The following is a 24,587-nucleotide window of genomic DNA, read 5'->3' on the forward strand; positions in this document are numbered from 1 at the left end:
TAGTAGAGGAAACATCACATTGTTTAATATGAATCAAAATTTGATATGCGGTTTGGCCCATTTGTCTCTCATTAGCATAAAATAACAGCATAGTTTTCTAAGCAAAGAGTAACTTGAAGGCCTGCCTAAGTTTCTTATTATTTAAATGGATATAACTTTTAAAGTTATCCTTGCGCCCCTTATCCCGTGAACTCTGTGGTTTGTCAATGAAGGGAGGGAAGGGAAACTTGAGGACTGTTTCAAGTAAATGCTGATGTGCTATGTTGTCATGAGCTGGATGTTTAAGTATTCCACTCATTCATCCATCCATCCATTTGTTCTCCTGGTGAGTATTTATGGAGCCCCGTACTTGTGTCAGACACCATTTTAAGTGCTGAGGATTCACAACGTTCCGGCCCTCAGAGCACTTACGGTCTAGTGAGGGACAATGACTTGAAGCAAATAGATTAATCAGATCATATTCTGCTATGATAAAATCTGTGAGAGAAATGACCAGTGTGATGTCATGTAGAATCAGTGATGGGGGCAATGCCCTGTGTGGGGAGAGGGGGGACTGCTCTCCAGGGGGTGGTCAGGGAAGGCCTCTCTTTCCGAGGAGGTGACGTTTGAAGAGAGATCTGAAGCGGGAGACAGCCTTTCTGGAAAAGGGACCAGCAAATGCAAAAACTCCCGAGTCAGGGAAGAGCTTGATGTGCCCGAGAAACAAAAAGGAAGGCAGTGGGGTTGAAATCCAGAGAAGTCAGATCAGGAGATAGCAAACCGGGAGTCCTTAGTACGTACCTGACAATAAAAACCAGTCATTTAGGGAGAAAGCGTGGACAGATAAAAAAAGGTGAGCACCAAGGCCTTGAGAGGTCACAGGAGGAGGATGAGGGGCCTCTTTCCTTCTATGAAATGCAGAGTCTTTGAACGCAGGTGGAGAGAAAAAATACCTACAATACTTTGAGCTCTTTGGAGAACTATTTCCTGAATATATTTTTTTGGTAGCCATGTTTTTTAATGACACACGTAAAGTAAAGGAAAAAACATCTTAATATTTAGAATTTATTCAATGGTTTCTAACTATTGCATGTGTGATTAATAAGTTTACTTTTTTGGTACCGGTGGTACCTTACACTCAGCAAGTTCTCCTCGGAAGTCAAGGTAACTCGTGTAGCTCTGAGCGGAAATGGATCCAAGCAATTGCACTAACTACTTTTGGTGGAAAACAAGAGCATATCATCTGAGGCAGTTCATCTTTCTTCTTCTGGCTGCTGATAGCTACTTTGCTTTACAAAGAATGCTTTTTCAATTCATTTATACCTCCTCTATTGAAGTATAAATTAGTAACAACACACTTAGTCTTAGAATCTACTGTCTAATTCTTCATTTAAAAACGAATCTTAAATATCAAAGACTTTCATGCATTAAAGGGACAGACTGGTGTGCTGAGCAGAGAAGAAAGAGGGAAGAAAGAAGCTGAAGGACGCTGCAGAGAGAGAATCAAAGGACAGAGACTGGGGAGAGAGACCAGGATGGCAGCTCATGGCATCATTTCCACCGGAGGTGCCTTGTTACCCAGTATGATGTGACTTGAAAGTTGACTTGAAAACTAAACTGCTTTTGAGCATAAGTATTACCTTGAGGTGGATATTGTTTTTCTCATTTTATAGATGGGGAAATACACAGACAGGTTAAGTAATTTGCCCAAGGTCACACAGTTTGGCTGAGCTGGAATATGAACCCAAGTGGTTGATTCCAAAGCCCACTCGCTCTCTTAACTTCTGTGCGACTATCCAGGGCTTTAGCAACATCAGTTCACTTCACCACTGTATCATAGAGTTGCTAGTCCTATGTTAATACCCCACCACAGGCTTCATGGTCCTTCCACTAAATTCAGCTTCAGTTTCATTCCCTTCTTTTGATATATTATTTTAAAGTATGATATACACAGACCGTGGGATACTAACAAAGCGGATCAACATATACAGATGTGGAAAGAAACCCAAAGTGTACTATAGATGAAAAAAAGGCAAGGTGCAGAGTGTGTGTAGGACACTCCTATTTGTATAAATGACAGGAATATGCATTTGTATATGGTTTTAATCAGAGACCTAGCAAGAAAAAGATAAAACACTGAGATAGAGTTAATGAAGGGCTGGTTAACACAAGTGTGGGCAGGGTCAAGGAAACCAAGAAGGCCTGGTGTAGCACCTCAGGGCTCGCTGCAGGGAGCTGTCAGCTATTGTCATAGGAGACAGCTGCCAGCAATCCCAGCCCAAGTGGGGAGGGGAGGGAGCTGTGACCAAAACCCAGAGTGCTGTTGGAGAGGGCTGCCCAACAGGAACTGTGGCTTTAGTAGAGGAATGGAAGCGCTGTTATTTCCAGGCCCAATGAGGAAGCAGCTGGAGGAATAAAAATCCACCTCCTTCTCCCCTTCCTACCTCTGATCTTCTGCTGGTAAGTACTTCTCCACCCTGCTGTTCCTCCATTGCTCAAATTCTTCGGGAAAAACTCAGACGGCTGAGGAGCTGTGACATTGCCCATAAGGTCAGTCTTCAGGGCACAGAGCAGGATAGGGAAAGGTGGAGAGAAGACAGCGAGTGGCGCATGGAGAATGTCCCCACATATAAACACAGAGTATTTCTGGAAAGATTCATAAGAAACTGAGTTCTGATGGAAGCAAGAGGCTTTTAAAAAAATCACTTTATTCTTAGAACAGTTTTAGATTTACAGAAAAATTGAGAAGAGAGGATACAGTTTCCATACACCCCCACACCCGGTTTCCCCTACTATTAGCATCTTAAATTTATATGGTATAATTACCACAAATAAAAAAACAATATTGATACATTATTATTAACTACAGTCAATAGTTTGCTCAGATTTCTTTAGTTTTTACCTAGTGTCGTTTTTCTCTTTCAGGATATCACATTACATTTGGTTGTCCTGTTTCCGTGGGGTTTCTTGACAGTGAGAGTTTCTCTGACTTCCCTTGATTCTGATGAGAAGTCATGAGAAGTACCTGGCCAAGTATTTTGTAGGATGCTCCTCTATTGGAATTTGATTTTTCTCGGGCTTAGATTGGTGTGATGGTTTGGGGGGGGGGGCGGGGAATCACACAGGCAAAGAGTCGTTTTCATCACATCATACGAGGGATACATGGTATCAACATGCCTTATCATTGTTGGTACTGACCTTGATCACCCGGCTGAGGTAGAATTTGTTAGGTTTCTCCACTGTCCGGTGACTCTGCCCGACTCTCCCTCGCTTTCTATACTGTACTCTTTCGAAGGAAGTCACTATATGCCGCCCACACTTGAGGAGTGGGGAGTTCAACTCCAACTCCTTGAGGGCAGAGTATCTACATAAATCAGAATTCTTCTGCAAGGGAGATTTGTCCCTTGTCCCCTTCATTTATTCAATCATTTATTTATGCCAGTATAGAATCATGAATATATGTTTTATATTTTGCATTATAACCCAATAAACTACTTGATTTTGTTGATCAGGGTGTTCTAACTTTGGCCATTAGGAACTCTTTCAGTTGGCTCCTGTGGCCCTTTGACATGTCCGCCTCAATGTAGAATGGTTTGCTTGTTTTTGGAGCACTTCCTTACAGTCTGGTTTTACAAGATGCTCCAGGCTTACCTTGCATATTTCCTCTGGCAGTCCTTTAATCAGCCAGTTCTCCAAGGAGCCCTGGCTCCTTTTATTGGGGAATGGCATTAGAAACCAAGATGTGGGCATTAGGTGTGCTCGTTGCTACTGGTATGTCATTGCTTCTGGGTCCTCTCAGCAGACAGAGCAAAGAAATATATGTGTGTCTATTATGAAATAATATTATGTGACATTTTATTATATAATACATTGAGTTATGTATATAAACATATTTACAATATTTCTATATGCAGCCATCAGTATCTCTACTAAGCTAAACATGAGTCCATACTAATGAAGAGACTTATTTTTATTGTACAGTATTTTGTACTGTTTGAGTTTAATTTTTTTACTAGGTCCACGTTAGCCTGTCAATCATTAAAAAGAAATAATCTGAAGTTTGAAATGCCCTAGTGATAAGATAAATTGTGTATATCCATGTTTTGGTAGACACGGATTACTAGATGAAAAAAAAAGTTCTATTAAAAAGATGTGTATATATATTAAAATTTTGTGAATCAAACTTTTAAAAATAGGAGAATTAGATGATTAAAAACTCCTGTGACTGAGTCTTTTAGAAAGTAAAGAATGATTCCCCTGTGTATCTGTATGTTGCATGAGTACCTCAACATGGTCAAAATGGAGTTAATTATCTTCTTTCAACTCCATTCTTGAAGCTGCTCCTCTTCCTGGATTTCCCATCTTGGTGAATGGCGTCCCATCCATCCATTCCGCCCAAGGCAGAATCTTAGGAGCCATCCTTGATTCAGTCTTCTTTGTTGCCTTTGATGTCATCTACTGTCAAGCCTACTTTTTGAATAACTCTCCAGTTTCTCTGCTTCTCTCCATTTACACTGCTACCGCCTAGGTTTAGGCCAGGATTACCCTCAAGCCAATAGCCTCCGAACAGGTCTTCCTGCTTCTCTCTTGCTCTACTCAGAAGTCATCCTTCAAACCAGCCAAAAACAGTTCTAGAAATGCAAATCTGGTCAGGTCCATCCTTAGCTTAAAATCTTTCAAAATGGCTCTCCATTGCCATTAGCCCTCTTCTGTGCATCCATGGTACTGACTTCTTTATCTCTGGGCTTGGAGACCGGCTTCTTCCTCTGCTTGGAACTCTTTCCTTCTTTTTCCATTTCTAGCTGCTGTCTTGGTTTAGCTGTCCCTTTCCTGGAGCCTTCCCTAATAGCCAAAGGCCAGGCGAGATGTTCTTCCTACAGGTCCTTAGCACTCTTAATTTGTATACACTTACCACACTGCAGGGTACTTGTCTGAACCCACTATTAGGCTATAAACTCCTTGAAGGTAAGGGCTATATCAAGAGTGTAGTGGAGTTACACCATCTGGGTTTCAGTCCTGGCTCTGTCCTTTTCTCCCTGTATGACCTTGGGCAGTAGTTTACCTTCCCTGATTCAATTTCATCATCTTTAAAATAAGATTATGTGAGAATAGTATCTAACTCAAAATTTTGGTGTGAGAATTAAATGCAATGCCTGGCACATAGTAAGCACTTGATAAATGCTGGCTATTATAATGGAGTTTTGGAGCCCTTGGGAGCAGTTTGAGTTAGATCTTGGTATATTTTGAGCTTCATTTCAAAAAAAGGTACATGAGTGTATGTATATATGTTATTTGATGTTGCCAGGAATAGCTAATTTTATCTGACAAAAATTTCTTCCTAACACGCTCTTTTGAGTCACGGATGTTGGCTTTTAAGTAAGCTAAAGGTTGTTAATTGGGAGAAAGGCCAGAAAAACTCATCCACGGCTTTTGAATCACATGTTGAACAAATCTGGCATCACAAGCGTCAAGCTGCCTTCTGTTTCTAATCATTTTTCTTTCTAATTTAGTTTCTCCCACCAAAAAGGATTATAATTGATTTTCATTGCAGAATCCATGGAAGATGTCACAAGATGTAAAGGGAATTATTTTCAAGTAGATGGAAGCCATCCTTGCTGAACGCCGCCATTGGCTTGGTCCCAAGTGCTAAGCAGTAGCAATTCTTCCTTAAATTGAGAGGACGTGTCACTGATCTGGACTGGTAAAAGTTTGGCTGAGAGAAAGCTTTCTTCTAACCTAAACCTTTGAAATTCTTAAAAAAAAAAAAAGTGGCAGCATCTTATTTATGGAAACCTCCCCAAGACCATGGAGGTCGGTGGTCTAGCCACAAATGTTCTGACTCCAAGTCCTATCTCAAAATAGACTTCCCCCAGGGAATTTCACTTTCTTCCTAAACTTTGAATTTTCTTTCCTTCCATCTCTTAGTTTCCCATTATCTACTCCCTCCCGCCCTTTATTCTAACCTTAAGAGCACAACCTTCCTCCTCCTGAGTTTCCACAGTCTGCTCTTTCATCCACACTTCTCATCATTTTCTAAGTTGAGGCATTTGTCCCTGCTTTGGAATTCTTATAAAAAGAGGGGGAGCTTGCCCCGTGGGCGAGTGGTTAAGTTGGCGCGCTCCGCTGCAGGCAGCCCAGTGTTTCGTTGGTTCGAATCCTGGGTGCGGACATGGCACCGCTCATCAAACCACGTTGAGGCAGCATCCCACATTCCATAACTAGAAGGACCCACAACGAAGAATATACAACTATGTACCGGGGGGCTTTGGGGAGAAAAAGGAAAAAAAATAAAATCTTAAAAAAAAAAAAGAGGGGAATTGGGACATGACATTTTGTCAACACAAAAGCAATATCTTGTGAAATAATAAACATTTATGAAAAAGAGGAAAATTGGAAGCACAGCAAACAACAGCAATCTGGAACAATGCTGTTCACTCCTCCCCTGTGTCTCTCAAAAGTTGACGCATCGCGTCTTCGCTCACAAACTTCCTCGAGGCAGTCTCACGAGCCTCTGCCTTGGATTGAATCCTCCTTCCTTGGAGATTACTATACTTTTATTTTATTGCTACCAAACATTTGACATCATCCTGTAGTTGCGCCAGTTCCCTCTGTGTTGGTGGTAACCCCCAGTAGAAAGAAGTTTCTTGAGAGCTGAAGCTTATCTCTGTGACTTTGGGCAAGTTTCTTAACCTCTCTCACAAGTATAAGGAGGTAATAATCATATCACTCATCATATTGTGATCATTAAATACAATGATAGAATTTTGTGGATCACAGTAAAGTGCTCAATAGTTAATTCCTTTCTCTTTCTTTTTTTGGGGTCTCTTCCATGGTGTCCATCACTGTCCAATGGGAAGTGACATACAGCACTGATTCAGATCATGGGCTCTGGGTTTGAGTTCCCCACAGCCATTCTTAAGGAATTCAGGAAACATACTTAATCTCTTTATGCCTCACTTACCTTCTCTGCAAATTGGGGATAATAATATTTACTTCATAGTTTCCTGTAATAATTAAATGATGGGGCATAGATAAAGCACTTGGAAACTAGTACATGGTGAGGACTCAAGAAACATTGGCTGTTATGATTATCATAATGCTCTGTATAGAGAAGGTGCCTAAAAAATACGCAAAACGAATTGGAAGAAAATTCATAGCACGATCCTTTTAATAAACAGATCAGCTGAGGGAACATTGGTCACTGTGTCCTACCCAATGGTTGTTTTCTTTTCTATTTAGTTTGCCAATTTATCTTACACCTGGACCTTGTAAACCATTTGCTGGACCAGTTCAAACCGCATTCAAGTAATAAAAATCAAAAATTGTTTGGAAGACAAAAGCCAGAAGGAATTAGTAAGTGGAATTATAATCAAATAGGAAAGGTGTTTAAGGAGGCTGAAGAAGAGATTCCCACTGGTATACATCTTATTTAAAATCTTAATTAGAGTTCTGGAAAAGGCAAAGTCATATGCTAATATAATGTTAATATAATTACCTTAGGAACGAATGGAAATCCTAATACCAGCTGAGGACCAATAGAAAGAAATCGAAATAAGGCTTTTTGCCTTCCAAAGAGCTCATAATGTATCCTAAGCATCTCATTAATGTGAACAGTATTTCCAGAAAAGTAAAACAAGATTCTTAACTCAGCAATATTGATTCCTTTTTTAAAAAACTTTAACCTTACTTTCATCAGTGTTATAATTTAAGGCATTGCCTTAAATTCCAGGGTGAATACGATAAATAGCAGTCCTCAGCCCTTGCCCCATTCTCCCTCTCCCAAAGGCAGCCACGTGCAAATGCTTTGGCTGATTCTTTGATATATATGTCCCTATCTCTAAAGAATATTCACGCACGTCTGTTTATCTTTTCACTTTTCTTACTACGTGAGATGAGGATTTAGCGTTCTTCCCTGTGTTCCCACTGTGCCAAACCTCTGCACACTCCCCATTGCTCCATCTCCCAATACGGGGTCACAGTTTTCGGGACATTCACGGTGAGTGAGTCACATTAGTATAATTGGGTTTTCTATTCAGAATGGAGCTATGTGGTAAGCCACCATTACTTTTTATTTCCTAGGCTTTTTTTGGTGTGCCCTTGAGTTTCAATGGTCTTGTTTTTCCTTTTTGGCTGTTTATTTCTTTTTTTCTTTCTTTTTTTTTTTTTTAAAGATTGGCACCTGAGCTAACAACTGTGGCCAATCTTTTTTTTTTTTTTCATCTACTTTATCTCTCCAAATCCTGCCTGGTACATAGTTGTATATCTTAGTTGCAGGTCCTTCTAGTTGTGGCATATGGGACGCCACCTCAACGTGGCCTGATGAGCGGTGCCATGTCCGCCCCCAGGATCCAAACCCTGGGCTGCCCCGGCGGAGCACGCGAACTTAACCACTCGGCCACGGGGCTGGCCCCCTGTTTATTTCTTTATCTTGTATTATTTGCTTAGTTTTCTATGACCAGTCATACTCATCACCATCTAACTCAGACCCTCTTCCAGCATAATTGACGTCTTCTTTTGGCACGTTCATTTTGTTCAATATGTTCACTCACATCAGGTATTGGATTAACTTCATCTTCTTGAAAAGGCATCTCCCAGATCTGCCTGAGCTGCGTTGTACCTAAAAATCTCCGTTTGCATTCCCCCATGGGTTCCCTCTGCCTCTCCCCTGCACTGATCTCCTTTCCTTGGTCCCCAGCTTCCTCTTTCTCGGTTTACTCATCCTTTAGGTGGAGCACATCCTCCATCCTCCAGCTCTCTGAGAAAGGGCGTGTGGGAGGTAAAATTTTTGAGAACTGGCAAGCCTGAAAATGTCTTTATTCATTACTCATACTTGACTTATAACTTGATTAATGAGTATAGAATTCTGGGTTGGAAATCATTTTCCCTCAGAAGTTTGAAAGCACAGTTCTCTTGTCTTCATCTTCTGGGGTTCCTTTGGAGAAATCTGAACTCGTTTGGATCCCTTAACCTTTGCATGTTTTCTCCCTGGAAACTTGTAGAATCTCCTCCTTGAATCCAGTTCAGTGTGTGGGTGTATTTTCAGGCATTGTGCTGGGGGTTCGGTGGGCCTTCCTCCTGTTTTTTGCTAAGGGCTCTTTTTCATTTTCTGAAAAAAATTTTTTATAGCTTCCAATTCGAATTTCACGGGTGTATTGAAATAAGAATCCATGACTTCTCTGAAGACATTAAGAGTTTGGTTGTTGTTATCTGCTAATGTAGTACTTTTCTCCTTCCTGCACACTTGCTATTTTTACCGCAATTTTTTTCTGTTTGTTTTTTGGTTTCTATTTTTTTCTTTTTTTGGTGAGGAAGATTGTCGCTGGGCTAACATCTGTGCCAATCTCTCTCTATTTTGTATGTGGGATGCCTCCACAGCATGGCTTGATGAGTGATGTGTAGGCCCACGCCCAGGATCTGAACCTGCGAACCCCAGGCCACCGAAGGGGAGCATGTGAACTTAACCACTACCGTTTTTCCATATGAGGGTCTTTTCTCAGATCACTTCATGCTTGATTGCCTGCTCATAACTAGAAGTGAGGCCTCAAGAGTTGCCTGGAAGCTCTGAGTGGGTGAGAGATCCTTATGGTGAGCTGGCCAGGCCGTTTGTTGGGGAAGCCATGATGTCAACGCTCATGTCAATGTCATTAGGTTTTCCCTCTTGAGTCTGATGGATTCCTGCCTGGAAAAAGACTTTGGTCTTCCGCCTAGAAGTGAGGAACTAGCTGCTGTCATTCTGGGTTGAGGAAGAAGTTGTGCAATTAGTATGCATACATCACTTGCTTAACTCCTCTGTGTTCTGTTTATTAAAAAGAGCTTCTGGCCCCAGCCCTGTGGTGCAGGGGTTAAGTGCGCATGTTCTGCTTCAGCGGCCCAGGGTCCGCCTGTTCAGATCCCGGGTGCGGACACGGCATCTCTTGGCAAGCCATGCTGTGGCAGGCATCCCACATATAAACTAGAGGAAGATGGGCCCAGATGTTAGCTCAGGGCCAGTCTTCCTCAGCAAAAAAGAGGATTGGCAGCAGATGTTAGCTCAGGGCTAATCTTCCTCAAAAAAAAAAAAAAAAAGGACCTTTTGCTTTACCCTCTTCAAAGAGGAAAATTGTCTTCTGCTGGGGTGGGGAGGGTAATCACCCAGCAGTCTGGAGGAAGAGAGGGGCATCCAGGGATCTAACTGCTTCTCAAACAGCTCTCAACCCCCCTCCTTATTTTTGGCAGAAGGATACCCTTTGCCAGAGTAGTTGGTGCCACCAATTCCTGCACCAGATTGTTTGGTGTTTTAAATCAACTTTGTGCTTGGCTTTCCTGCAGAGGAAATAGAATTCGTTCTTCCTCAGTTCTGCTAAGCCAGTACCCCTCTTTCCTCTGCTTTGTAGCTTCCAAAAAGTTCATGCTGTTTCTTCTCATGCTCGCTTTTATCCTTGGAGGTTTTTGCCTTTAAAAACTCCCTTTACTGTACTTTTAGTGGAGGTTGGGAAAGAGTAAAAGTGTGTGTTCAATCAGCTATCTTTTGGCAATTCTGTTTTCTTTAGGTGAAAATCCTACATCTGACACTTCCTAGTGTTGGGAGAGTTATGTGCCGCCTTCGTTTGGAAAATCCAAAGGCAGCAGCAGGCCCTGGGCATGGGAGCTCGGAGGACCCGCTCCCTTTCAACGCTGAAATGCACAGTTGTGCTTTGGCTTCCCTCACAGGTAGGCTAATTGAAAACGAAAATTCCCCCTATTGAGAACCAATGAAAAGTTATGGAAAAGCTGATTGCAGAAAGCATTTTCAAAAGTACTCAGCACTCAAATAATTTACTCACCGTGGTGGACAAAATAACGACCTCCCAAAGATGACCCTATTCTCATCCCCGGAAACTCTAAGTATGTTAAGCTACATGGCAAAGAGGAATTAAGGTAGCAGATGGAATTAAGGAAGCAAATCAACTGGTTTAAAAATGAAGGGATTTTTCTGAATTATCTGGGTGGACACAAGAGTGGACAAGGGTCCTTCAGTGTGAAAAAAGGAAGCCAAAGTTCAAGGTCAGAGTGACATGTATGAGAAAGACTCCACCGGCCATGGCTGACTTTAAGGATGCAGTGGGGCCAGGAGCAAAGGGATGCAGCCAGCAAAGGAAGGCAAAGCTGGAAGAGGCAAGGAAACAGATCCTCTGCCAGAGCACCTGCAAGGCACCAGCCCTGCTAACACTTTGATTTTAGTTCCATAGCTCTTGTTTTAGTCTTCTAACCTCCAGAAGTTTAAGAGAATAAATTTGCATTATTGTAAGCTGCTGAATTTGTGGTAATGTGTTACAGCAGCCACAGGAAACTAGTATACTTAGTATAAAGTAAAAAAGTAGCTGTGATTCATACTCCTTTAAATTTTGACGTTTTCAGTAAGTCGATTACACTAACTTTCCCTCCCGTGTCTTACCTAGAGGCAGATTCACATGGAGTTACTGAGGTTTAAGCTTCGGGCCTCTCGAGAATACTGGGGTACCCTCAGAAAACTGGGGTTGTAGAGTGTTTTAGGTAGAAAGGAGTACAACCTTTCAGGGTACAACCAGGAAGCGTTCCTGATAAACGGCCCAAAAAGACCAAAGACCTTAGAAGACAGGGATCTGGGTCTCTAAGGTCCTAGCAATTTGTTGTGATTCCTGTCCTCATTCTGAATAAATTCTCATGTTCAAACCTAATTTTGCTTTGGTAATTTTATATTCTTTTTCTTACAGAGGACTTCCCAAACTGTAGCCGTTCTAGGGCCCCCAAACCCACAGATCCACCCCTGCCTTTACCTTTTTCTTTTTTAAAAGGAGTTAAAAAGCACTCTCGCTCGCTCTCTCTCTCTCACACACACACATATACATATTTTTTTTTTTAAGATTGGCTCCTGAGCTAACAACTGTTGCCAATCTTTTTTTTTTCTGCTTTATCTCCCCAAACCCCCCAGTACATAGTTGTATATCTTAGTTGTGGGTCCTTCCAGTTGTAGCATGTGGGACACCGCCTCAACGTGATCTGACGAGCAGCGCCATGTCCGTGCCCAGGATCCGAACCCTGGGCCGCTGCAGCGGAGTGCGTGAACTTAACCACTCGGCCACGGGGCGGCCCCACGGGTATACATATTTTAATCATCGGGAAAGGAGAAAGGAACTGCAGTTAAGCCTCAAGTGGTTACTAAAGCATCCCTGAGCCAGGCCCTCCCACACCATCAAATCAGGATTCGAAGGGAAATACATTAGTGCCCAGGAATAGGAACTTACTAATACTTTAAGAAAGTTGGCCCAAATTGTAGCTGATCCTGTCATAGTCTTAAGACAGCAGGACACACTCGAAAGACTAGGAATGGGAAGAGTCATCTGGAGAGAATCTGACACAGTAGACTTGAATTCAATCCAAACAAGCAAATGTTTATTGTATTCCTCAGCGGCCGGGCACTGCTTGTCCTGGGTGTAGGAAGAGGGCGACAGGGAATGCTGCTCATAGTTATCAGGAAAATTCATCCTAGACTGGCCCATAGGACATTTGCATTACATAGAACTGGGGGTTCCACTTTAAAAAAATATTTACAAACTCTCCTTTCAGATTATCTTTTTTTGTTTTTTAATGGGGCCAATTTACCATTGGATACCAGTTTTTGTCTAGTGTTCAAAGTAGCTTACCGCCAGAAAAAGTTCCTTATGCGTATTACCTCACTTAACCCTCTCAGCAAGTCCATGAGGTAGAAGCTTAGAATCACTTTAAAGATGAAGAAGCTGAGACTCCAAGTGGGTAATCAATAGAGGAGATGGGATTTGACCCCAGGTAGGCCATGCATGTAATCACCACATTCTATTGCTTCTAGAGCACTTTCTGTCAATGGGTTCTCATGAAATGTCCAACAACAGGGTTAAATAAAATACTCTGTGTCAGAGGACATTGGGTCTCATCTCCCTCTGCTGCCCTCACACACCGCATGGTCATAGCACGGTCCCACAACTAACACTGGTTGCCTGGGTCGGTCATTCTCAATGGTGGTAGTAATGGACTGGGCATATGAGTTTATGTAATTTGAAAAAACTCCGACCCCTCAGGTGATGTTCATATGAACAATTGGAGGTAGGTTTTCCTATGGAGAATCCTTTTCCAGAACAATATTTATTGATGTGGAGGGAATAAAAGCAGGTCACAAAATAGTATGTATGGTATGGTCTCATTTTTGTAAATAATTCTATGTGTATGAGAACATTAAGCAAACTGCTAACTGTAATTTTCTGTTGTAAATTCTATATTGTCCACATTTGCCATGTTTGGTGAGACAAAAGTTTGTTTCAAGACAGAAAAAAAAAAAAGACTTAAAAGAAACCTTTTCAGGAGGTAAACCTCCGTGGAGGGTTATTTCAGGAAGCCGTTGGCTGAGAAGCGGCAGTCTCGAAATCATTTGCGTTCCAGGAAACGGGCAGCCCTTGGAAGAATGAGGATGAAATTCTTTACCATGGGTGGTGCTTCGGGGAGAACAAAGATTTCTAAAGGAGCAGTACAGTCTGGAGAATCTTGACTACCTGGGAAGGCATCTGGTTTAGGGAGGCAGAGCCAAATCTTCAAGTACATTCTTGCTCAAATTCAGGAAAAGGGGTGATTATCAAGAACAAAACCCTCGAGAAAACTTAAGTTTTTCCTAATCTCGTCACAATTACAGCTCCAGCTCTTCTGCACTGTGTGTATACATAGGATAGCTGAATGCTCCTCTGTTTGTGTGGTGTTTCTTGGTGAACTTCTTTGTGGTGAAGGTCACGGTAAAGAGAATGAAGAAGAGACCAGGGGTCTACTTCTCTTATAAACCCTTACAGTGTGAAATGCACAGACATTGTAGGGCTCATTACATGTTGCTGATGGACTAATAATGGTGAAGTTAAATATAAAAAGCTGAATTTGCAGAGAAAGTAGAGGATATAATTTTAAATCACAATCCTAACATAAAAGGTAGGGAAGATGAGATGAGACCCCACAAGTTAGGAAAGAGAAAGAAAAAAGGCTGATGGTTTTGCACATATTTTTGGCTTTTTATCCAGGTTTAGGCCATTAAGAGAGACAATGCATTAAAAATATCTGGTGTCGTTTACTTATTCAATTATTTATTGAACAGAAGTTCAGGAGAGGTACAGCGCTCCACGGTGTCATGGACACAATGTGCTTCTATCTTGTGGCTCTAGCTTGCATGGCTTCAACCTCATGATCTAAGATGGCACTGCTGTTTTTCAGGCAGCAGGATGGAGGAAGAAGAAAAATAATTCCTACCACGTGACATTCTTTCCCATTTCTACCTACAAGGAGACTGGAAAATATTGTCTTTATGCTTGGCAGCTGTGTGTAAAAATAGCAGAGTATCTAATACCACAGATGAATGAAAGAATTGGTATTAGGGGACAACTGAGTGCCCTCTGCCACAAGCATCTATTGCAGGGAATCTCAGCTGTGGCAGAACCGACATTGTAGTTCAGGTAATTCTTTGCGGGGGGCTATCCAGTGCTTAGCTATCCAGAGTTTAGCAGTATCCCTGGCCTCTACCCACCACTAGCATCGCCCTAGTTGTAACAACCAAAAACATGTCTAGACATTGCCAAATGTCCCTTGGGGACATCCTCCCCACTCCCTGTTGGGAACTTTTCTACTTGTGTGTAGGAACTGTTAGTCACTGGGCAGGGGACAAAACCAAACCATAAATGTGGTAATTTCAGATAGTGACAAGAGCTGTGATGAAAATAAAATGGGGTAAAGACGGACAGGGTTGGGATGCAGGATATACTGAGGATGTAAAGGCGCTGAGATGGGAAAGAACTTGGCTTGTCATAAGAATCAGAATGCAGGTGTGGTAGGCAGGGCACGTGGACTGAGATGAGGCTGAGAGTAGGTGGGAGCTTGGTGAGGTCTTGGGGGTTTGATCTGAAGTGCAATGGGAGATAATTGGAAGCCTTTAAGCAGGGGATGACACGATTTATGAGAGCATGTACCTAGGAGAAGAATAAGAGAGAATGCTTAGAGGGAGACCAGCAGGAAGTTGTCACAGTAGTCCAGGGAAGAAACGATGATGGCTCGGTTTGGCAGTGGCAGTGGGAATGGAGAGAAATATGGTTGAAGGAGGAAAAGGAACTAAGGCATGGCTAAGGCTATCTTTGATTCTTTGATTCACCCAAATGGCTAATGGAAGACCAAGGGGTGTGAAAGGGTATCTATTTTCTACACATTGTGAGATTCAGTCCAGCGCATTACAGATGTGACTTGTATGAGGAGTTTCCTGTGAGTGCTGTCACAAATTACCACAAACTTGGTGGCTTAAAATAACAGGTTGATTGTCCCATAGTTTTGGAAGTCAGAAGTCCAAAACCAGTTTCACTGCAGGGCCATGCTCCTTCAGGAGGCGCCGGGGGAGACTCTGTTCCCGGCCTCTTCCAGTTCTGGGGGCTCCAGCACTCTAGTCTGTGGTCACATTGCCTTCTCCTCTTGTGTGTGACAAGATCTTCCTTTTTCGGTTTTTGTTTTAATGTCATCATGTATTTCTTATTATTTTACTGAGGTCACACAAGTTTATAAACCTCTTTCTTATAAGGACACTTGTGATTGCATTTAGGACCCAGCGAGACGACTCAGGATAACCCCTCCACCTCAAGATCCTTAATCACAGCATTTGTCATATAATGTAATATTCACTCTTTTGCCACAGAAGAGAATATTCCCAGGTTCCAGAGATTAGGATGTGGCTATCTCTTGGGGGGAGGCGCGTTTTCACTTCAGTAGTGTTGGAAATCACTTCCGGCCACAGAAGGAAAGATTAATAAAGTCATATGTTTGTGTAGAGATAGAGGTGGAAAACAACACTGAAATAATAAAATGCCATTTAGTAAATTGATTAGAGAAAGAAATGATAAAAAAAAGGTTGAATTTTCATAGATGGAGTTTCAACAATTCTAAGAAAGGTAGGCCCAAGGGTAAAAACGTTCAGAAGCGCTTCATGGACTTTATAGACAAATCATTCTAGATATTAAAGGCAAGGCTTAAAAGGATTGCTATATTCACACTTTGTGTGGTGTGCACTCAAATGCAAAGTGTATCCCATGTCAGTAGGGCTGGGAATGGGCCGCCCAACTGGGGTGGGACACGGATGGGACAGTGAGAAGGCAGCGCACAAAGGAAGAGGAATGCAGAACCAGACCAACTCACAAAGGTAGAGCCAGACCACACGAGCAGGCACACCCAGTGGCCGTGGAACCACTGGGAGGTCCCAGGAGGAAGCTGGAGTGCCACTGCAGGCAAGCTGAGACCAGCACCGGAACCACAAGCACAGGTGTGTGGAGATCCAGGCAGGCTGGGGACATCGGGAGGGTATCACAGAAAGTAGTCAAGACTCCAGGATCTAGCTGGAGTTCAGGGTAATCTAGTTACCAGTACTGGGGCCCAAGATAGAGCTAGACGAGGAATGAGGATGACTCACACCAAATTCCAGAGAGCTTAGCCAGACCTTCTTCAGCGCTACTTCCTGGAGTCCAGGAACTCAAGGCAGGTGTGCAAAGTAGGGAGAGTCTGACAAAACTACAGACTCCAAAAGAAAAGGGCAGGAGTAACACTGCTGTGTTCCAATCTCTAATACAGCCTAGAAGTCATTATTGCCAACAGGAAGGAACATAACTTAATAAGCAGTATAGCTAAATCCATGGAATACATGTTTATTTATAAGAGGATTTGCTCAACACCATCATCAGCAAGAGAGTAATAAGAACTAACAAGCCCGCCTGGAGAGGCAGTTTGGGACGGTGCTCAACTCCTTGGTTCCAAGCCTGCCTAGCACACGGCAATAACCTGTTTAGCAAATTATAGCTACTGTGTGTATATACTAGTGTAATATGCTGGGCAACCAGGATCCCTGGATTCTAGACCCAAATCCTGGCCTTGCATCTAACTCTCCATGCTATCTTGGGAAAACTGCACAAACTTTTGAGGTCTCAGCTTGCAGATCTGTAAAATGGAGAGGCTGTGCTCTAAGACTACTTAAATGTACACTTTAAAGTGCTTTCTGGGAGTCTTCCAAACCCTCATGCCCCTCAAAGAGCACCCAGCCCTTCCCCTGCCAAGCCCTCTGCACACCTCTGAGGATCACCACGTTATCTTAGTTTATGTAGGAATCCTGACTTAAATGTTATTATGCCCATTTTGGAGATGAGGAAATGGAAGTCTAGCAGTTTGAACAGTTTGTTAAAATCACCTGGCTAAATTAACAGTGAAGCAGGGATTCGATTTCAGTTTTGTGAGTTGTAGAGCTGTGTCTTTTCCGCTCTTCTGCGTGTGATTCTGTCGTTAGGCCTGATTTCTGTACAGCAGGCGGGGGTCACAGATGCTCAGGATCTCCAGGCCCACACGGTGCTCGCTCTGGGTTTTCTGAGACTCTGTGCGGTCGTTTGTATAGTTCTCTCCTCGTTCAGCACTCCCTTCCTTGTTATTTACGGCCTCGTCAGCCCATATGGTATCACTCCCAGTTCTCACTCCTCTTAAATGTCTCCTACATGTCTGTTTTCTAGCAGTAACTCCCGATTTTCATCTGAAATAAAATTCCTATGTACTTGCTCATTTCATCCACTTTACAATGAAAGAAATCAAATATGCATGAGGTTGGTGCTGAAATGATAATAAACAAAGGATGAAACAAGTATCAGGAAAGGAAAAACTCCAGTAATTATTTTCTATTCTCTTTTATATTTAGGTTTTTACGAGACAAGGAAGATGATTTTCATCTAGACACTGGAACAACCTGAATCACATTGATATTACAATCATTATCATCTTCTAAAGGAAAGTCTAAATGAATATTTGAGTGGAAAAATAGTATTTAATACTTTAGCTTTTAGAATACAGAAACATCTGAGAGAAACTGTGACACCAGTGTATGCGTATTTGAGGTACTATCTGTCTAAGTGTGCGTTCCCAGCGAGGGGAAACACCGCTGTTTGGATATGTAACACACGAACTCTCTAAGTCAAGAATTCCACGTTGCTGTAACATAGCTTCAGTTCAGTGCTATGGCAGCTATGCAAATAGATGTAAACTCCGCTACTAGATGAACTGGACAAGGTAGAAAACTTACTAATTATGCATCATTAACACAAATGTCAACAAAATCCATACAACAGGTGCAGAAGCACAGTAACAAAAATATAATTATCAACATAGCTGTCTTAAGAGAGTAAACCACAGCATCATGAGGCTTAAAAAAAACAACTAAGGTCATTGTTTTGCTTGCTCTTTCTGTCTCTTCCTTATAAATATAGTGGCTAATTCTGAATGTTTATACTTATTTAATTTCCCTATGAACAAATTTGCTCACATTGAATACTATGTTCAAATACATCATCATCATCATCTGATTAAATAGAATATAATTATTACTGGAAACTCATCAAAGATTTTAAGGATATTAATGGTTTCATGCAACTTAAAAATCTAATTTTGGAAGTAACTGGCTAACGAAATTTTCCTTTTATTGGTAATAAATTTGCTGTTACTAAAGGTTTTTACCATGCTTATATTTTTCTTAAGAGCTGGAATACAGACTTTACAGTATATCTGAAACACCAGCAAATATTGTGATAATGCCGTTATGATACAGCCATATGTGACATTAAAAAATTATTGGTCAGTCATAGACAGTACATTTTTCTGAACTGAATTTTAAATTTAAGTTTTCTAGAGGCTAACATGATAACAAATTTATCATCTTGACACGGCGTATCACAATCTTCTTTGATAAAGTTCACAGGCCTTTCTTGTCTTTTCCTGAACGATCCTGTATGAAAAAAATATGACAGGTAGTTATAGCAAAGAGTGAGAAAGAGATTCATAGAGATGACAAGGAATTTTAAAAAACATTCTCCTTTCTATGTCTAGTTATTAATTCTGAGAATAATCAAATGTGAAAATATAGATTGAGAAAGCTTCAAATTTAAAAAACTACATAAAAACTTTGTGGGTTTTACTTGAAAAAAATGTCTAGAGGGGAAAAACAACACTCTTGATAAGCTCATTTTTTTCCTGCCTTAATCTACTTTGCTTTTGTTTCACAAGTTATACTAGGAAAACAAAATTTCTAAAATTCCCCTCTTGCAAGCCCAATTAAGATTTCTGGCAAGGAAAGAATAAAGGGAACCAAACAACCCAGATGGGTGGCTTTTTTTTGGTCCTTCAGATATTTGCCAATAGAACTGGCTCCTCAAATTATACTCTTTGCTGATCACAGTAAGATGATTATAATACATCATTTAAAACTGGAGGAAAATGGGATAGAAACTACCCTTAAGAGTTCATTTGAACTAAGAAAGCAAAAGTCTATACTGAGAAGAAAACTGTCCTCAAATGGAGCTGTGGGGTCAGTGCTGGTACGTGGGAAGTTCATCGCGCTCTTGTTTGGGCTGAGCATTAATGCCTTCAGAGCAGCTTGAACAACATTAAGCAACCCAATCAGAAGACAGATTAGAGGAGGCAATTTGAATGCTAAGGTACCACTTTCACATGTTTACACATATCTTACCACTTTAGATAAAAATCAAAGCTTTAATGGAGCTATTCTTCTGGACAAGTCTCTTAAGTGAAGAGTGATTTTCCAAAATGAAAGTTAAAAACTACAGGTGCTGACGAGTTTATGCTGCCAATAACCCCCGGTTAATTGTTTTTTCTTTTCTAGAAGGGAGCCAGACCAAACACGGAAAGGCAAAGACCACAGGGTTTGAAGAGACTGTTCTCTGATGTTTATTTAGTGCCCATACCAGAGAGGGGACCAGATGGGGAAACCCAAACGGATTTAAAAGATGCAAAGTGGGATCCGTTTACAGTAAAGAAACCAACTTTCCCCTCTTCCATCTTTGTTTCCTTAATATTTTAACAGCCCTTTATTTAATGATTATTTAAAGTAAGTCAACTATGTAAATGAGAAAGCTAAGTTTCTCAAAGAACCTTAGGATATAATTCAATTACTAAGGTTGGTTTGGCAATAGAAGTAACATTCACAAAGGACATCTGATACCGCTTTTTCCTGCAGACGGTCTACAGTAATCTTTCGCTTCTCAGGCAGAGTTCAGAAGGTGAATATCAAAGTGTGAGAGTCACTTTTAAGAAAATGGTTCTTATTTAACGACATCTAAATCTCAGAATTTTATACAGGGTCTCATACTGGACAACGGGGGCTGAGTAGGTGGATGGGAAAAAATGTGTCCAATCAAGAAATAACTAGTAGCATCTTATGGCTGTATAGAGTTTTATAGTTTAAAAATATTTCAAGTGCTTTCTTTTACAGGATCTGGTTTAATGCTCATTAGGTATTATAATCCTCATTTAAGTAATGACGAAGTCAAGATGCATGATGTTTCAAATATTTCAAAAACCTGGATACAAGCAGTAATTAGATCAAGGTCTAAATGTGCTAGTGAACACGCCCCACTCTCAGCACGGCACTTGGCATATCTGGGATGGGGTCATTTTTCAAAGAAACAGGTATAACAACTGCTTTCTTGTGAAGGAATTACTCATAAAAGCTTTTTACTTCCTTCGTCAAGAACGCGTAAGCTCCAAGCTGAAAGTAGCTTTATTTGGGGGAAAGGAAATGGGTTGAGGGACTCTAATCTCGTTGTCCCATACACTCTTCAGGGATTACGGAATCATTAGCTGTTACCACAATGAGGACATTCAGCAATGGCCAGAAGAAATTCAAGAAATATTCCTGCTTCTCCTTTCTCCATTCAGGGACCCAAACGTTTCTGACACCCTGGCAAAGGCCACTGTGTGGATCCTCATCCTTGTTGAGTACATCCTGGCACCACAAATGGGACGGAAAAAAGTTCCATTTCTAGGCAGGAGACTTCTAAAGTGTTTCTTTACTTTCCATGGTGAATCTTGAAGGATGCCATGGAGTAATTCTCATCACGCCATGGTGAAGTCAGCAATTTCAGGATCTCTCTTTTAGAGACGGGGAAAGTGTGGCTTACCGAAAATCGAACTACCTTTTCCAGACCACGTGAACTGAGGTCTTGGCGTCCTGGCATTGGAGGATACAGGGTACCTACCCCTCTCTGGGTTGCCCTGTCTTTTTCTTGCTATTGTCAAAGTACGTTAGTTAAATCAAACATGCAACTCAACTGGGAATTCCAGATTAAAAACATGCTTTGGATTCTTGAATGGCTCTAAATCAAGGCTAAGGTGGCTGGTTGGGAATAAGCCATTCTTTTGGTAAAACTTCTACAGAGGAATTAATACTGATGATGATGATAATTATCATAATAACTCTCATTTCTTGAGTTTTTACTGTCAGCCAGGAACAGTGCTCAGCACCCTACACATTCTATTTAATTCTCCCCACAACTCAGTGAGCCAGGTGTTACTGCTATTCCCATTTCACAGATGAAGAAAAGTGAGCTCCAGAGGGGTGACTCAACCTGTCTGGGATCACGAAGCTAGAATGAGAGTTCTAGTTACTCCAGGTCTGTCTGACTCCAGGGCCTAAGAGTCTAGTGCCTGGCTTGCCTCATGCCAGGCACAGTGCTAGACTCTGGAGATACAAAGACCATTAAGATGCAGGTAAATGAATCCTGCAATGGGGCTTCTAGAATAGTGAAATAATTACAGAGCCATAATTGCTAAAAAGTCCTGACTGAGAGCCACAAAGTCTGCCAAATTCTGAACACAAGCCCAATCTGAAAGCTGAAGAGCATAGGTCCCCCATCCTAGAGGAACTGGGAGGTCCCAGGCTGCCTCGGGAGTGTTCTCTTCCCCGAATTCTCCCCATCCATGGTCAGAGTGTGTCTGGGAAGTCAATTCAGGTTAGGAGCTGGCAGCCCAACAGGGAAGGGAAAGACAAGTCCCCCGTGGACAAATGCTGGGACTCGACTCTTGCTGGACTGGAGGGGAAGAGGAAGAGAACCTGTGGCCCCTGACTTTGTGGCTTTGATAACAGAAAGGTTTTTTCCATTTCCATCTTTCACATCAACTTTGGAGGTAAGTCATGTATTTGAATGCCATAGGCTTTTTCCTAAGATGTTTAAAACAGTGGGATAAAAGGAATAGTGTGAGGTGGAACTTCAATTTTTGGCCTTATTTTGGCATGAAGATAGGAAATATTCCAAATGGCAAAACTAAATTTTTCCAGAACCAGTCTGTTTTTCAATGCTGTCATTTTTGTGGCTCAATTGTTTTCCTTAAAATTTCACCAAAACTAGAAGGCTATAAGTTAGCATGTCAGTAATTCTCAACATTATGATTATCTTTTATTTTCATGCAATGTTCTAATTTTCACCCTTTAGGTAAAAATCTAGCTTCCTTAATCATTTAACAAAGCTAGGATTAAGTACATTCTCTTGACCTAGGGAGGGCAAATAACCCAAATAGTTGACTTAGGTAATCACTATTTCAAAAAATGTAGGCCCATAAAGTGGATGTCACCCACCTGAAGCTTTGAGTGTTCTTTCAGGAGTCGGTCGTATTCTTTCGAAAGTCTCTCTGATTGCATCTTCAATGTCATCACGTCATTTTGTGCCTTAGAAAGGGCTAGAAAACATGGAATAGAATTTTTAAAATTTTTTTTTGAAGTAATTTCAAATTTACAGAAAAGCTGCAAGACTTCAGTAGAGAACTTCTACGTAGCTTTTACTCAAATTTACCAACTGTTAATGTTGTGGTACATTTGTTATTGCATTCTCTCTCTCTCCACACACACACAATTATTTTCTTGAACCTTTTGACAATAAGTTACAGATATCATGCCCCTTTACTCTTTAATATTTCATTGACTATTTCCTAAGAACAAAGGTATTCTCTAACATAACCATAGTATAGTTATCAAATATAGGAATTTGACATCAATACTTTTTATGTAATCTACCATCCATATTCCAATCTTGGCAATTGTTCCAATTATGTCCTTTTTATCATTTTATTCACTTCTAGTCCAAGATCCAGTTCCAGATCACATATTAGCATTTAGTCATCAAGTCTCTTTAGTTTCCTTTAATCTGGAATAGTTCCTTAAGCATTCCCCTTGTGCTCTTCTCCCCCAACTTTCATAACATTGACATTTTGTGTGCATGTGTGAGCAAGACTGGCCCTGAGCTAACATCTGTTGCCAATCTTCCTCTTTTTTCTTAAGGAAGTCTGTTGCTGAGCTAACATCTGTGCCAATCTTCCTTTATTTTGTGTTGAATGCCATCGCGTCCAGGATCTGAACTGGTGAACCTGGGGCCGCCGAAGGAAAGTGTGGAGACTTAACCACTATGCCACGGGGCCAGCCCCAACATAGACATTTTTAAGAATACAGGCCACTTTTTTTAATAGAATGTTTTTCATTTTGGTTTTGTTTGATGTTTCCTCATGATTAAATTCAGGTTATGCACCCTACTTAGACATAAGTACGACAAAAGTGATGAACGTCTCTCAAGCTATCACATCCAAAGGCCTGCCTGCCTTTCACTGGGATTTCCATTTTACAGTTATTTTCCTGCTTGTAACTAAGAAGCAATATGTGGGAAGACAAGTGAGACTATGAAAACATCCTGCTCCCTGTCAAAACTTCCCCCATATATTTAGTATCCACGGATAATTCTTGCCCAAACCAATCTTTATGACAACGATTGCGAAATGGTGATTTCCCAACTTCACCGTTCCACTCGCATTTATCAGTCAGCACTCCACTATGAAGAAGAGCCTTTCTTCCTCTCTACCCATCTAACTATCTGCCTATCTTCAGCTAATTCGTTCCTATTTTTTTGATGATTTATAATTCATTACTATACTTATTTTGATACTTGCATTTCCCCCAGATTTGGCCAGTGGGAACCCCTTCAGCCTGCTTGTCCTTTGACTCTGGCCTCATCATTTTTTTGAGTACTTTACTTTCTGACATAAGAAGTTCCAGGCTCATCCTAAACATTCGCTGGCTCAGCCTGGACGCAGGCATTATAGAACCAAATTTATCAGAAGGGTCTGCTTTCAAAAAAACTGAGGAAGGAAAACATATTTTATCATTCTTACTAAGGAACAGGTGAACATATTTCCTTAAGAACAAAGAAAATCACTTTCTTACACAAAGTTGAAAAACATGGGGTGTATAAGTAGCACTTAAAAGCTTTACCTCAAAATCATAGACAAAAATAGCTATATATTAGCCTTTGTCCACCAAGGAGCTACAGTCTAAGTCAGCAGATTAGACAGAAGTCTAAAAATATTTACATATGATAAACACAAGTCAACACATTGTGGAGAAGCTAATGAGCAAATATGTAGAAGGGAAGAGCAGTGTGAGATGGATCGGAGAAATTCTGGGAATCCTGAACTAGCTGTACATACAATTCTGTACATGTAGTCTTTAGAAGTTCTGCATTTGTAAATCTTTTAAGGTTGGAGTTTTTGGAAAGAAAATGGGATTTATAAATTTAAAAGTCACTTTTTTGGCACAATGAAATGAAATTACAGGTTCTACTTAGAACAATCTGATTGTCTTTCCTCTTGAGAAGCCATCATACGGGCATTTTTATATATAAGTATGTAAGTCTATATCAACTACAGTGCTTTTTCTGTCAGTAGTTTCTAGACAATGCTGTCAAATTAAACTTTCTGCATTCTCG

At 41.1% G+C, this 24,587-nt stretch overlaps 1 protein-coding gene and 1 long non-coding RNA gene across 2 annotated transcripts in view; one reads left to right on the forward strand and one right to left on the reverse strand.

Annotated features, from left to right (window-relative positions):
• The first annotated feature begins 2,310 nt into the window (after positions 1–2,310).
• LOC139044801 (uncharacterized) lies at positions 2,311–17,795 on the forward strand. Its single transcript, XR_011502018.1, has 3 exons — positions 2,311–2,439; positions 10,509–10,668; positions 17,690–17,795. It is a non-coding gene; the product is annotated as an uncharacterized lncRNA (long non-coding RNA).
• The window catches only part of LOC106825217 (B cell receptor associated protein 29), a 38,425-nt gene continuing 31,500 nt past the window's right edge, over positions 17,663–24,587 (reverse strand). The window contains exons 7-8 of the mRNA XM_044770060.2: positions 22,415–22,515; positions 17,663–18,769 (exon numbers count right to left, since the gene is read on the reverse strand). Of these exons, the coding sequence (XP_044625995.1) occupies positions 18,737–18,769; positions 22,415–22,515 (134 nt within the window). The 3' untranslated portion in view covers positions 17,663–18,736. The remainder of the gene's footprint in view (positions 18,770–22,414; positions 22,516–24,587) is intronic.

The sequence above is a fragment of the Equus asinus genome, chromosome 1, assembly GCF_041296235.1.
Source record: "Equus asinus isolate D_3611 breed Donkey chromosome 1, EquAss-T2T_v2, whole genome shotgun sequence".
NCBI lineage: Eukaryota > Metazoa > Chordata > Mammalia > Perissodactyla > Equidae > Equus > Equus asinus.